General features: G+C 40.3%; 1 protein-coding gene across 8 annotated transcripts in view; it reads left to right on the top strand.

Annotated features, from left to right (window-relative positions):
* Positions 1 to 10,573, top strand: part of TRIM2 (tripartite motif containing 2) — a 76,648-nt gene extending 66,075 nt beyond the window's left edge. For 7 of the 8 annotated variants that reach the window (XM_048508971.1, XM_048508969.1, XM_048508972.1 and 4 more), the window contains 3 exons: positions 1,372 to 1,442; positions 3,920 to 4,060; positions 5,209 to 10,573. In XM_048508971.1, coding sequence (XP_048364928.1) covers positions 1,372 to 1,442; positions 3,920 to 4,060; positions 5,209 to 5,361 — 365 coding nt within the window. In that variant the 3' untranslated portion in view covers positions 5,362 to 10,573. Of the gene's footprint in view, positions 1 to 1,371; positions 1,449 to 3,919; positions 4,061 to 5,208 lie in introns of those variants that run through there. The other variant, XM_048508976.1, reaches the window with a different exon arrangement.
* Positions 10,574 to 11,998: the final 1,425 nt, after the last annotated feature.

Below are 11,998 nucleotides of genomic sequence, written 5' to 3'. Positions count from 1 at the left end.
TACAGATGTAATATCTAGTTTTGCCAAAGTCAGAATTCAACTTTAGAATTCTGGCAAATAAATTCCCATGTACCTAGGCACCCTTACCCCGGCATTATGAGTAATTGGAGTTTATTGGGGGGGTTGTACGAGAAGGGGGAAGGACAAGGGAGCAAATGAGCACAGTGAACAAGGCAAACTGAAGTTTAATTGTGGTTCGTCTGAATGTGGCTATAGACATTCTTCTGCTTTGTGCCTTAGGGAGCAATGTTATGCAAGTGTACTCGGAAATATGCTGCATTTTATTCAATTTGCCTTACTCCAAGGAATTTTTTCTTAGGATTGCAGCCTTAATTTCTTAAGACCTTGTTGGGTTAATAGTATAAGAAGGATGAATAATTTTGTCATTAGAGTTGCAAAATCCCAAGAGGCGGGGAAAGAACGGGCTGTTCACTTACATGTCAGATGAGTTTTACGCTGAAGTTTTACGCTGATCTAAGCAAGAAGTTTAAATTAGTTTAAATTTAGCTCAGTAGCAAGTTTTGAATTTATTGCTGTCTAGATTAAATGTGCTACTGCCCAAGTTCATTTTGCAGCTTTTGCAGTTGTTTCTGATTATACTATTTTTAAGCTACTATCTCTTTGTAGCTTTTACACTGCAGCATTCCCCTATGAACTTGGTGTTTGATTCAAAGGAATGATCCAAATGGAATATCAACCCTTGAGATGAAATTCACATTTACGTAGTGACAAAGAATGGGGGAGAAGAAATAATCCAGCCCAAGGCTCTGACAATTTCTGCAGGGAGAGATGGAGGGAGATGTTGAAATAATAATCTTCTTTCCCTCTTTCTGTGATTCCTTGTGGTTTCCCCAGCTTGTTTACTATAAATATTAAAATATTGAGATGTGTACTTAACTTGTAATTGAAAATGTATGCCTTGGAAAACAATTCTTATTTTAAAATCATGATTTTTCTTTAATATATACTAGCATTTTTGGTTGATTCAATAGTGAATTATCAAGATGGGAACTTGGCATCTTCCTCAATGTTTTTCCTCGTCCAGAGCCAAAACAGCACCCCCCACCATTACAATTCACAATCTTTGTCCTGGAATATAAAATCAGGAAATTGGAGATAAAACAGCACAATGTGTACTATAAAGACTGTCTTAAATTCCACAGGCATTCACTGCAATCTTTGAGTTTTCTTTATAGTAGAATCGGTATCCTTGCTGAAACAACTTTAAAGGGTTGGCTTTCCATATTCAGAGAATGAAAGCCGGTTCATTGTATTTTCCAACAATCCATAAGCACTGTAGACGATGACCCTAATAATTCATTCCCCTACCCTTAGATAGCTTGATACTGATTAATTCTTTTTTTGTTGTAGGCCCTCATTTTGCAGCTGTCAACCACAACAATGAAATTATTATTACAGATTTTCACAATCACTCTGTCAAGGTATGACGTAGTAAATTCATGTTAAAATGGACAGGAGTTGTTTGTACATTGACTATACGTTCAGCATTAGCGATTGGTCAGTTTGAAGGTGGGAAAATAACTAGATGAGTGATTTTATTTTCTTGTATAATTAGAGCTATATTCTTGAGTTGGGTTGGTTCAAGAAAGTGCTGTGTTGTAACACATTTCTTTGGACCATTGTACAGTTTCATTTTGAGATTATAGTTATCAAGGGATAAAAAATGGCTTTAGTTTTAACAAAGTTTTTGCTGACCTGATGAACACTGCAAATTTCTTACATGGCACATACAACTGGTATGGCTAAGAGTCATGTATCTTGTACTTTATGTTACATGTGGGAAGCTTAGATAATTGCAGTTTCTCCCTCCCCACCGTAGCGTGCGTCTGTTGAGGGGCTCGAAATTAATCCCGGTATTAAACAATGCAACTATTTCCCATGAACCCACAATCTGCTCTGCGGCTCTTTTGTTCTTTGTTCTGATTGGCTTTTGTGTTGGGGTGGGGTGGGAACAATACCCCTCCCCTCTGCTTGTTTTTTTTAATTTTTGCACAGCTTCGTAGAAGCGCAGGTAGTCTTTTTTACCTCATGCCAGTCATGGCAACCACCGTCGTTGCTGCACACATATGCATGATTGCTCCCCCTCTCTTTGCAGGAGCGTATCTTTGTAGCCATGACCAGCACACACACAAAACAAAGGCTTTACATGCTCTGTGCCCAGCCCACTGAGTTCTGATTGGCTGGAACGTTTCACATCACTCCCTAGGGTGGGGAAAATAAACTGATTGTTTTCTCTGTGTCTCCCCACTGATCCTGCACTGGTCTGTGTTTTTTAAAAAGTTGCACCTTCCTGCTGTTTTTTGAAAAACATGAGATGAGCAGGAGCACGCTCGCCAGGGCCAGGATGGAGCCGAGTTGGGCACTGAAGTCGTGGGGACTCTTTACTCAAACTGGGATTTTTATCGTATCATGGGATTTTTTGACCATGGGGAATTGCCCAATGACTCCTTGAAAGTCTGGTTCTTTTTTGTGGCTGATTATAAATTCCTCTTTGTATAACATTGTTTGATTCTCTACTGAATTTGATTCCGCACTCCTTCACATGAGCAGCAGGCTCTTAGCTGGTGAGCCAGATTTGTTTTCTCACTCCTACATTCCTGCTGGGTGACCTTGAGCTAGTCACAGTTCGTTCAGAACTCTCTCAGCCCCACCTAACGCACAAGGTGTCTGTTGTGGAAAGAGGAAGGAAAAGTAGTTTGTAATCTACTTTGGGGTCGATTCCCCACCCACCATTAGATGCGCGCTCCTCACAGCAAATATCCCGGGGTTCTGCAGCACTCCCCACTTCACCAGCAGTGACAATGCAGCAACAACGCAGTCACCCCGATTCTGCCGCTCCTCCCACCCCTCAGCACACGTCATTTCGGATCCTGGTTGGAAGTACGCCTTTTTGAAACCGCGCATCGAACACGGAGCAGGGGTCCCCTCCACTTTCACTTTTGAAGTGGGGAAAAGCCCTGAGTCTCCTTACTGGAGAGAAAGGCAGTGTATAAATCCAAACTACTACCCCCTCCCTCCTCCTCCTCCTTGTATTTTGCATGTCTCACTGTAAAGGCATGTTCTTTCTGTCATCTTTTTTTCTCTTTCCTTCCAAAAACCAATGTCTTTTTGCAAAGATTTGGAAGGGGCCATGGGTGAGTGGTAGAGAATCTCTATTGTATGGAAAAGTTCCTAGATCAGTGATGGCGAACCTATGGCCCGGGTGCCAGAGGTGGCACTCGGAGCCCTCTCTGTGGGCACGCTCACACAGAGTTGTCATGTGGGGGGCGGAAAATCACACACACTCCACATACACACACACATCTAGGCTGGCCTGGGCCACTGAGCACGACGTGCGCACACCGCAGTGAGCAGGGAAGACTCAGCTGGCGGGCCTGGTGCCTGTGCTCCAGGTGCCTGCTGCCTGAAGGGGGGGGGGGCACAGAGGAGGCAGAGATCCTAGAGAGGCACAGAGCAGTGCGCACGGGACTTGCTGGAGGCTAGAGCAGACTGGCCCCTGCTCAAGCGGGTGGGGCGGAGGAAGAGGGAGCCAACCGTTTTTTTCTAAACTAAAACCTCAGCATTCAGGTTAAATTGCCGGGTTGGCACTTTGCGATAAATTAGTGGGGTTTGGGTTGCAATTTGGGCACTCAGTCTCAACAAGGTTCGCCATCACTGTCCTAGGTTCAGTCACTGGAATCTCCAGTCAAAGGCAGGTAGTAGGAGATTTGAAAGACCTTGGCAATGCCTACGAAAGTGAGCCAGACTGAGAGACCAGTGCAGTATATGCAGCTTTATGTGTAACGTATATGTTCATTAATATATCTAAGGATAGTAATTGTACTTCTTTTTTTCAGGGTTTTCAGGGTTTTTCAGGGTAGTATAATATGTGACTTGATTTTTTAAAAAATTCCTGCAGGTATTTAACCAGGAGGGTGAATTCATGCTGAAGTTTGGGTCTAATGGAGAAGGAAATGGGCAGTTTAATGCACCAACAGGAGTAGCTGTGGATTCAAATGGAAATATTATTGTAGCTGATTGGGGAAACAGTCGAATACAGGTAGACAGAACTTTTCTTTTTCCACTTAGTTGGCCTAACAGATGTATGTTGCATGGCTCATATTTTTTACCCGTTTTCAGGGCTTACTCTCCGACCACCCCTAAAATGTCTCCATGTAATCTGTGAGTGAAAAAAAAAACTGTGTGATCCATGAGTTCTGCTAAAAAGAGCCAAAGACAATTCATCTGAACATGGTTAATGATTCGACACCAAGTTTAAGGAAGTGCCATATGGTATAAAGTCTGTGAAAAAGAGACAATGTACACAATGTGCAGAAAATGACAAGAGATTTTCACACATCTCTTTATCAACATGTATAGTCTCGAGTTTGTTCCACAAATAATACATCCTGAGGACCTAAAGAAAGGCATCTTGGGAAGGAATTTTGCACAGCTTTTCCCCCAAAATGTATTTCAGTTCAAGGCATCATTTTTGAAAACTCTTTGAAGTGCATCTTTTTTTCCTTAAGGCGTCTGCAAGATGTCCTCTCCCTGGCTGTGCAGAATGCAGAGCTCAGGAGGCATCTTATTTTTCCCACCCAACCATTTTGCTCTCTGTGCAGTTTCACTCTCCGATTGCACCTGACATTTTGTGTGCTGGTGAAGGGATTCTCCCTCCCTCCATCTGCTGAAGGTTGTCCCAGGATGTTTGCTCTGCAGGCTCCAATTCTGGGTGCTTTTTCATCCCAGAAAGTACATAGTTGTACTCCACTGGTCCTGCTGATACCAGCAATATATAAAAGAAGAAGAAGCAGACAGAATGGAGTAAACCTCTTCCTTCCTCCTGTCTGCCTACTTACCTGCCTGTAGACTTCCACAAACTGGGTACTCATGGAGACTCTTGCGCAAATTATGAGCAAGGTTAGAGCTTTCCAAAATAAGCCCTTTCCCCCTAAGTTTTCTCTTATGTCACTTACTTACTTAGAACCTTTCCAGCTCAAGGTCTGGTAAGTTCACCCATCACTAGCCATTGTGTAAGATAACCTGCCTACTGTTTCACTATGTGCACATTCTCTGAGTTTTCATATACTCATGCTAAATCATGGTGGTGAGCCCATTCACCAGTCACTTTGATGAGGCTACATTGTACATGTTATGGGTTTTTTCTTTCATTGAATTGGAACTAATTCTCTCTTTACATTTTTACAGGTTTTTGATGGAAGCGGATCTTTTCTATCCTATATAAATACATCTGCTGATCCACTTTACGGCCCCCAAGGCTTGGCCCTAACTTCTGATGGCCATGTTGTAGTTGCTGACTCTGGCAATCACTGTTTCAAAGTCTACCGATACTTACAGTAGCAGTTGGGTCGTACTTAAGAAGTTACTAGTCTATGAGGGCCAATGTAGATCTTTTTGTGTAGGATGTCTACTTTAAATATTTCAATTTTAATACAGAAGGAGTTTTCACTTTTCTGTTTTATTTCCAAACCTACCTTGTTTACATAGGACTTGCACCTCACATGTCCCGCACTGAACTCATCCTAAGGATTAATTAATAAATAAGGCCCTCTCTTTTTTCCTGAATTCATGAAGACCGTGGAATAATAGACATGTGAACTGTGGCTTGTAGATCAGGCATTTATGTAATCGACCAATTTTTTTCTGTGAGGGAGGGGGAACAGTGAAATGATTTAAAGGGGTTTATTTAACATGTGAATGGGGAGCGTTTGTTTAAAGCTTCCGAATTTGAAAACTGTTACTGTTAAACATTATTTATCCCAGCAGGAAGTCTGGGAGTCTTTTAAACCATGTTGTTATAGTAGGTATTACATTTGTTACATTCTTCTGTCTTAGCAACTGTAGTAAGTAGTTTCTTTTAGTAATAAAGATATATGGTCACGTCATTTGGAAACCTTCCTGTTCTAGCTGTCCAACCTAGCTAGCAACCTAACAGTTTAACTTTTAGCACTACAAGAATCAATGCAACCTTCCTGTCCAATGTGGGATTAATGTACATATATATATCAGCTTCCCTACTGCTCATTGTGTTGTATTTTTTAGACTCCTGAAGCTTCTGTGGAAATACAGTGTAATAAGGAAATGTCACTGCAGAATGTAGAATGCCCCTCCCATGGTTTTCAAAAGCAGTCCCATTTTCACACAGGATAAAAAGCCACCAGGTTCTCCACCAGAGGACCTACCTTGAACAACCAAAGGATTATTGGAGGTTGACAAAGGGTTTTTTTGGGAAGGGTGTGTGTGTAATAACCACAAGTTACCAAAGCAGGGGTGGTGGTTGTTTTTAAAAATAAAACTCCAAAGTCAGCTATGAACAATAAATGAATTTTGCCACAAATCTTTAATACTTAGGGAGTTGTCAGTTGGGACTAAATGATTATTCAAAACAGTTCATAATTTTCTCCCACCAAAAATAAGAAATACATGTAGATTATCTGAGCATCATTGTTGCAGGAAGAGAATATTCTATATTCTCTCCCCCCCTCCCCCCGTTTTCCAAACACATAGGTGAAAAGAGGATCAATCAACTTAAAAACTCTGGGAACCATATACATTCTGACAAGAGGTTCTCTCCCACCCCCCGCCAACAATAACTTATGTCTATTAAGGTTAAGGAGCATACATACATTTTTATACACATAAAATAAAGTGAAAAAATACACATGCTAGTTATGTGGGATCATATACTGCCTCCAACTTTGTACAAGAGGACAACTTGGTCAGCATGGTTTCTGTAGCTAAAACAATCTTGCATTTCTTTTTTGTTTTGGCTTTGCTCAGTTAGGTTGGCATCTTAATATCTATCATCCTACAGAATGGAAGGTGATTTGTTTTTGTACTATTTCAGTTCATCTCCACCTTAAGTTTGGGCGGAGCCCAATATTTTGCTTCAAACCATCTTTAATGAGTCCAATAAGATAATTGTCCAGCTGGCCCATAACACATTAGCTGGAAAATTGGTACATTGTATTTAATTAAAGCACCAGAATTGATTTTTTTCATGCTTTAACTGTTTCTCTGATAGACTAACAGAGTAGCCATACTGTAAAATTACTTTCTTAAAATGAATCTAATGTTTTTAGATGAATAAAGAAATATCTGCCAAGACAATAGTCACTAGACATCTTGGTCACCGAACCACCTTTAAAGATATTTAAATGTTTTGAGAAAAGGGATGTCCTATTTATCATTTTAGATGTATTTATTGAATATGTAAACAGCAGCAAAAACTTTTAAGCTGTCTAGTAATTGTATAATGTTAAGGAACTCACACTCTGTTAAGTGTATTGTTACTGCTGACTAAATTCAGCACAAATTGTTAACCAGTCCAGTTTATGCTTGTGATGCTTTTGAACTTTTAATATTTTCAGGAATTAAAAATAGTGAATTAACGCACTCACGGTACAGTCCTAAAACTGAGATATACCTTTGTAAGCCTACTGACTTCAAATTAAGGGTAAAACTTTGTATTGACCGTGACCTTAGGAAGGATTAGGAGCACTATGCTTTTATGCACTCCGGCACATTTCAGTGCACCATGAGTAACAGCAGTTTCCAGTGATTTATGTAAAGGAAATATAAAAACCTAAATTGTATGAACTGACATCTGGAGAGACCATTTCATGCATGCAGTCAGTCATGTCTGTGCATTCCTCAATTTTTTTAAAGTAATCGCTTCTTAAATGAATAAGTAACAGCACTGCTATATTAACTATACTGCCTTCACTCAGATTTGAATTATTGCTTCTTTTGGGTGGCTGTTGTGGGTTGTCTGTGCTTTGTGGCCGTGGTCTGGTAGTTTTAGCTCCTAACGTTTCACCCATATCGACAGCTGGCCTCTTCAGAGGCATGTTACAGGCCCTTTCCACATAAATCTCCTGGGCCAGAGTTCGACACCTCTGTCCTAAACCATTTGTAAAATGTTTTCAGTCCCTTCCCTTTTTGTCCCTTCCCTTGTTGTTCCCTTTCAGTCCCTTCCCTTTTTGTTCCCTTTTGTTCACATTCACCCCCTTGAAACAATTCCTGGCCACCATTACATGATTTTTTCCCCTTTTTAAAATTCTGTGTTGAATTGATATTTCAATCCTTGACCGCCTTGTGTTTCATTCTGTACTGATTGTATGTATACTCGATGCTTCGAAGATATCCCCCTCCCCCCGAATAAAAGAATAAACAGAGAAATGCTGCAGAGAAACAGGCAAGGTGGAACTGAGCGAGCTCAGAAAATGGCATTGAGGAGGAAGTTCGGGGAAGCAGAGAAGCTTGGGAAACATGGGCACCAGATCGCATAGTAACCGAAGACGTTTTCAAAACATTTCAGCCAGAGAATGATTTTAAAAGAGGATTCATTAAAAACAATTAGAGGTTGGGAATAAAATGTTTTGGAGCAAAAGGAATGCAGAACTCTGTGGAGGTAATGTTTTATTTCCTGCCTCAAAATGTTTTAAATGAGTTGTGCAGATGTGTTTTATGGGAAGAAACAAATCTTACTATTACATGCTTCTGAAGATGCCATTCTCATATGCAGGTGAAACATTCGGAGTTAAAATTACCAGGCCATGGCCATGCTGCCTGGAAAACCCACAACAGCCCATTGATCCTGGCGGTGAAAGTCTTTGACAGTATATTGCTTTTTTCCCTTTACAACCAATGATAACATGTTAAGGGTGATGTGGCCTTCTCTCAAATACTTTTAGATCCTGGTTCTTCCTTGTTGAATTGTTAAGAATTTGTAAAACTGATACAGTATTGCATGTTACAGTAAACTGGTGCTAGTTTGGAGCCCGGATGAATGGCTGATCTTTGAAAGCTCAGCAGTAGGGCAAAAACATGGAGATGAAGATCAGTATCTACATTCATCTATAAAATGCAACTGGCAGGCTCATACAGCCTCAATTTGCCTTGGGGCTAAGCAAAAAGGAAGAGGGGGTTTAAGCCAGAATTTGTATTATTTCCCTATCATTAAAACTAGATTCCCTGCTAACAACAGTGCTGGTTTCAATAATTAAACTGAGTGACATAATTAAACCTCTTCTCGGCATGGTTCTGAAGCAAACTGAGGCTCAATAAGGCAATAGTTTGCATTTCACATACTGTCAAAGATGTGTGATTTCATCAAGTTAATTTGCTTTTAACAAGCAGCATTTGAAATCTAATGAGCAACAATTGGGTTACAGGCTATAGCCGTTGCATAACAGTAGTTCTTTTGGGGGGGAAACATTTTTATTTTGGTCCAAACCAGCAATTACAACAATTAGGATGTTTGCCTTAATATATAAGATTATATACATGCAGGTTACATCCAAACTTGTTGCATGGCCAAACCCACAGAAATAAAACCCAGAGTGAAATAAAACCCGCCCTGACACAACTGCACTGCAATTTTAAACGGGATTCACAATCGTAGGTAGCTCAACATTTTATAAGTAATTTTAAGTTATGTCTTCAGTAGACACATTTTTCTTGTGGCAATGAATAATGAGCAATAGCACATCAAAATGGGTGCAGGGGTGCCAGTGTGCAAGAAAGCACTCACTGAAAATAAGCTCAATAACACTGTCAGGCATTCATAAGTTTGTTTTTGGATAAATTATAAACTGTATATTGAAGGTTTTTTAACTGTAAAAAAGAAAACTGTTAAATACTAGTGGAGTTTTTACACTGACTAAAGTTTCAGCAAAGTAGCGAGAAAAATATTGTCTAATGTTGTTGACTTCTGCAAACAGTGCAAAGCTTTCAACTTTACAGTTACTTTTTTTCTTTGATAATTAAGGATCTAGTGTTGCCATAATGAAAACAAGTGCCCATTAAGTTATGCTTGTTGTATGAGGAAATGTTGTTTTAAGAATGGCAGTGAGGTAAAGTCATAATGTTCGCCAAAAATGCTGATGAAGATGAATTGTGAGCAGTGATTTTATAAGGTCTGTGCTTGAAGTACGTATGGAAAATGCTTGTACTGTAGTATAGAATGAATCCCACATAGTGATAGTTTCTGATGAATGTACAACACTTAAGTGGATGTTTGTGAGCAACACAGCCTTAACCCTGACGGTTTGCTTCTTTGCTTTATGACATGGGAATGTTCCATTATGTGCATCGTGTATTGTAATGTCCCTGTGCTAGAAACTTAATTAGTATGCTGTATCTTTTCAAGTCCTTGGAATGAATGATTTTGGTTTGGTTTTGTACATTCCATCTTTGTATGCCAGTTTCATGTTTTGTGTAAAGAATGCTATAAAGTCTTACACTCTCTAAAAATGATACCGAAGCATCTTAGTCATTTATTTTTTCCCTGTCACAGTCATACACATCTTCTCCAATTACAAGAAATATAAATTCTGTCTAGTTAAGGCTGAGGGTGAAAGCTGTTCATTGAAGAATGTTTGTATGTGGGGTTAGCTTTATGTGTGCCATGGTAGTTTTAATGCTGTATCTGACAAAGGAAGCTTTAAAACTGACTTTGTGCTGGAATGACAGGAGACGCCAGAATAAAATGTGTTTTTACCATGCACAGAACACAGAAATATTAAAAATAAAAGCTGTTTCCTTTTAATTTTCAGAACCGAAGATTTTATTTTTGGCTTGTCACATTGTCTTCATAAATATTCCTTCGTTACTCAGAAGTAAGAGGAGAAAGCAAGAGCAGAAATCATTAAGTACTATACCATAAGTCATACTTTGCCACTAGAAAAACTGTGCTGCGGATCATAGGTCCTGCATGAACAAAATCCACATGGAACAGAGGCAGTAATAAGGAAGGCAACTGGGTGAGATTAACAGCCCAATCCAAACAGTGGAGGTGGCAGGGGACAGCGCTGCTGGTGTGCTGCCCCACCGGCTCCAGAGGGCTCTCTGGAGACATGGGGAGGGAGAAAACAGCAAAAATCCTCGCTGCCTCTGGAAAGGCCTCCATTACGGTCAGTTGAATTAGATCACCAAAAAAGGTGGCGCAAGTCCAGGGCCCAGGCTGCAGTGCAACTGATAGTAAACCCAGGGTGGAAGCCAATGAATGTTGGCTCTACCCTGGGGTGATCCGGCCCACCTCCTTCTCCACACTGGCATCCGTTCCATACACCAGCGCAGCTCCGCTGAGGCTAGGACTTCTGGGTTTTGCAGAAGTGGGGTTGAGGGGAGGCCACTCACCCACTGATCTGGCCCATGGCCAGCATGTTTGCCCCTTGTACCAGTTGGATAGGCACCTGCGCTGGCACAAGACTGGCCACTCCAGAGATAAGTTATTCCCCTGCTCCAGATTGGGCTGCCTTTGACAGATCTAACTGGATCCAACTCAGAGTTTTCAACAAATATGCACAATTTTTTTTTAAGTCTGTTGTAAATCTCAGTCGTTCTGAGTTCCTTCACTGACAGACAAAAAAATATATTGTCCAATAACTGTGAAGATTCCTTCTGTATTTTGCTTAGACTATGGTCCTTTCATCATGAAAAGTTTTTTGTTTAATTTCTTCTGCTGGCATCCTAGACAATAAATGAACTACAGGCTGCCTCTTAACCCAAATATCAGACAAAAGAGGGAGGAAGTAATTTCTGTATATTGTCGAAGGCTTTGTAATTTCTCTCACACACACACACACATACACACACAGAGGCATGCTGACCTTCTTGGAGTTGGAGAGAAGAGAGAAGATCTACAGTCTGTACACAAAAATCTACAATCCCATTTGTAAGCACAATATACAAGCCTGTTTCCAAGACACCAACAAAAGTATGCTGCAACTTACAATTTTCATTCTGCCAAAAATTCTGCCATAGGATTTTTAAAACATGCTAAAATTGCGATTATTTTTAATGATATGGGGATCCTTTCCTCATTAGAGTTCGTCGTTTTTTAAGGCAGATTGTGAATTTTAAACAACTGTTTAGTGGAATGATTGCTGGCATGCTTTGTGATACTACCAATTAGTGTCCACTGTCTTCACACTTACACATGGCTGCTCTTTGAAACTGTCTAGATTACTCT

This window comes from Sphaerodactylus townsendi, linkage group LG10, assembly GCF_021028975.2.
Source record: "Sphaerodactylus townsendi isolate TG3544 linkage group LG10, MPM_Stown_v2.3, whole genome shotgun sequence".
Classification (NCBI taxonomy): domain Eukaryota; kingdom Metazoa; phylum Chordata; class Lepidosauria; order Squamata; family Sphaerodactylidae; genus Sphaerodactylus; species Sphaerodactylus townsendi.
The sequence above is the reverse complement of the archived record's forward strand: the minus strand, read 5'-3'. Positions and strand labels throughout refer to the sequence as shown.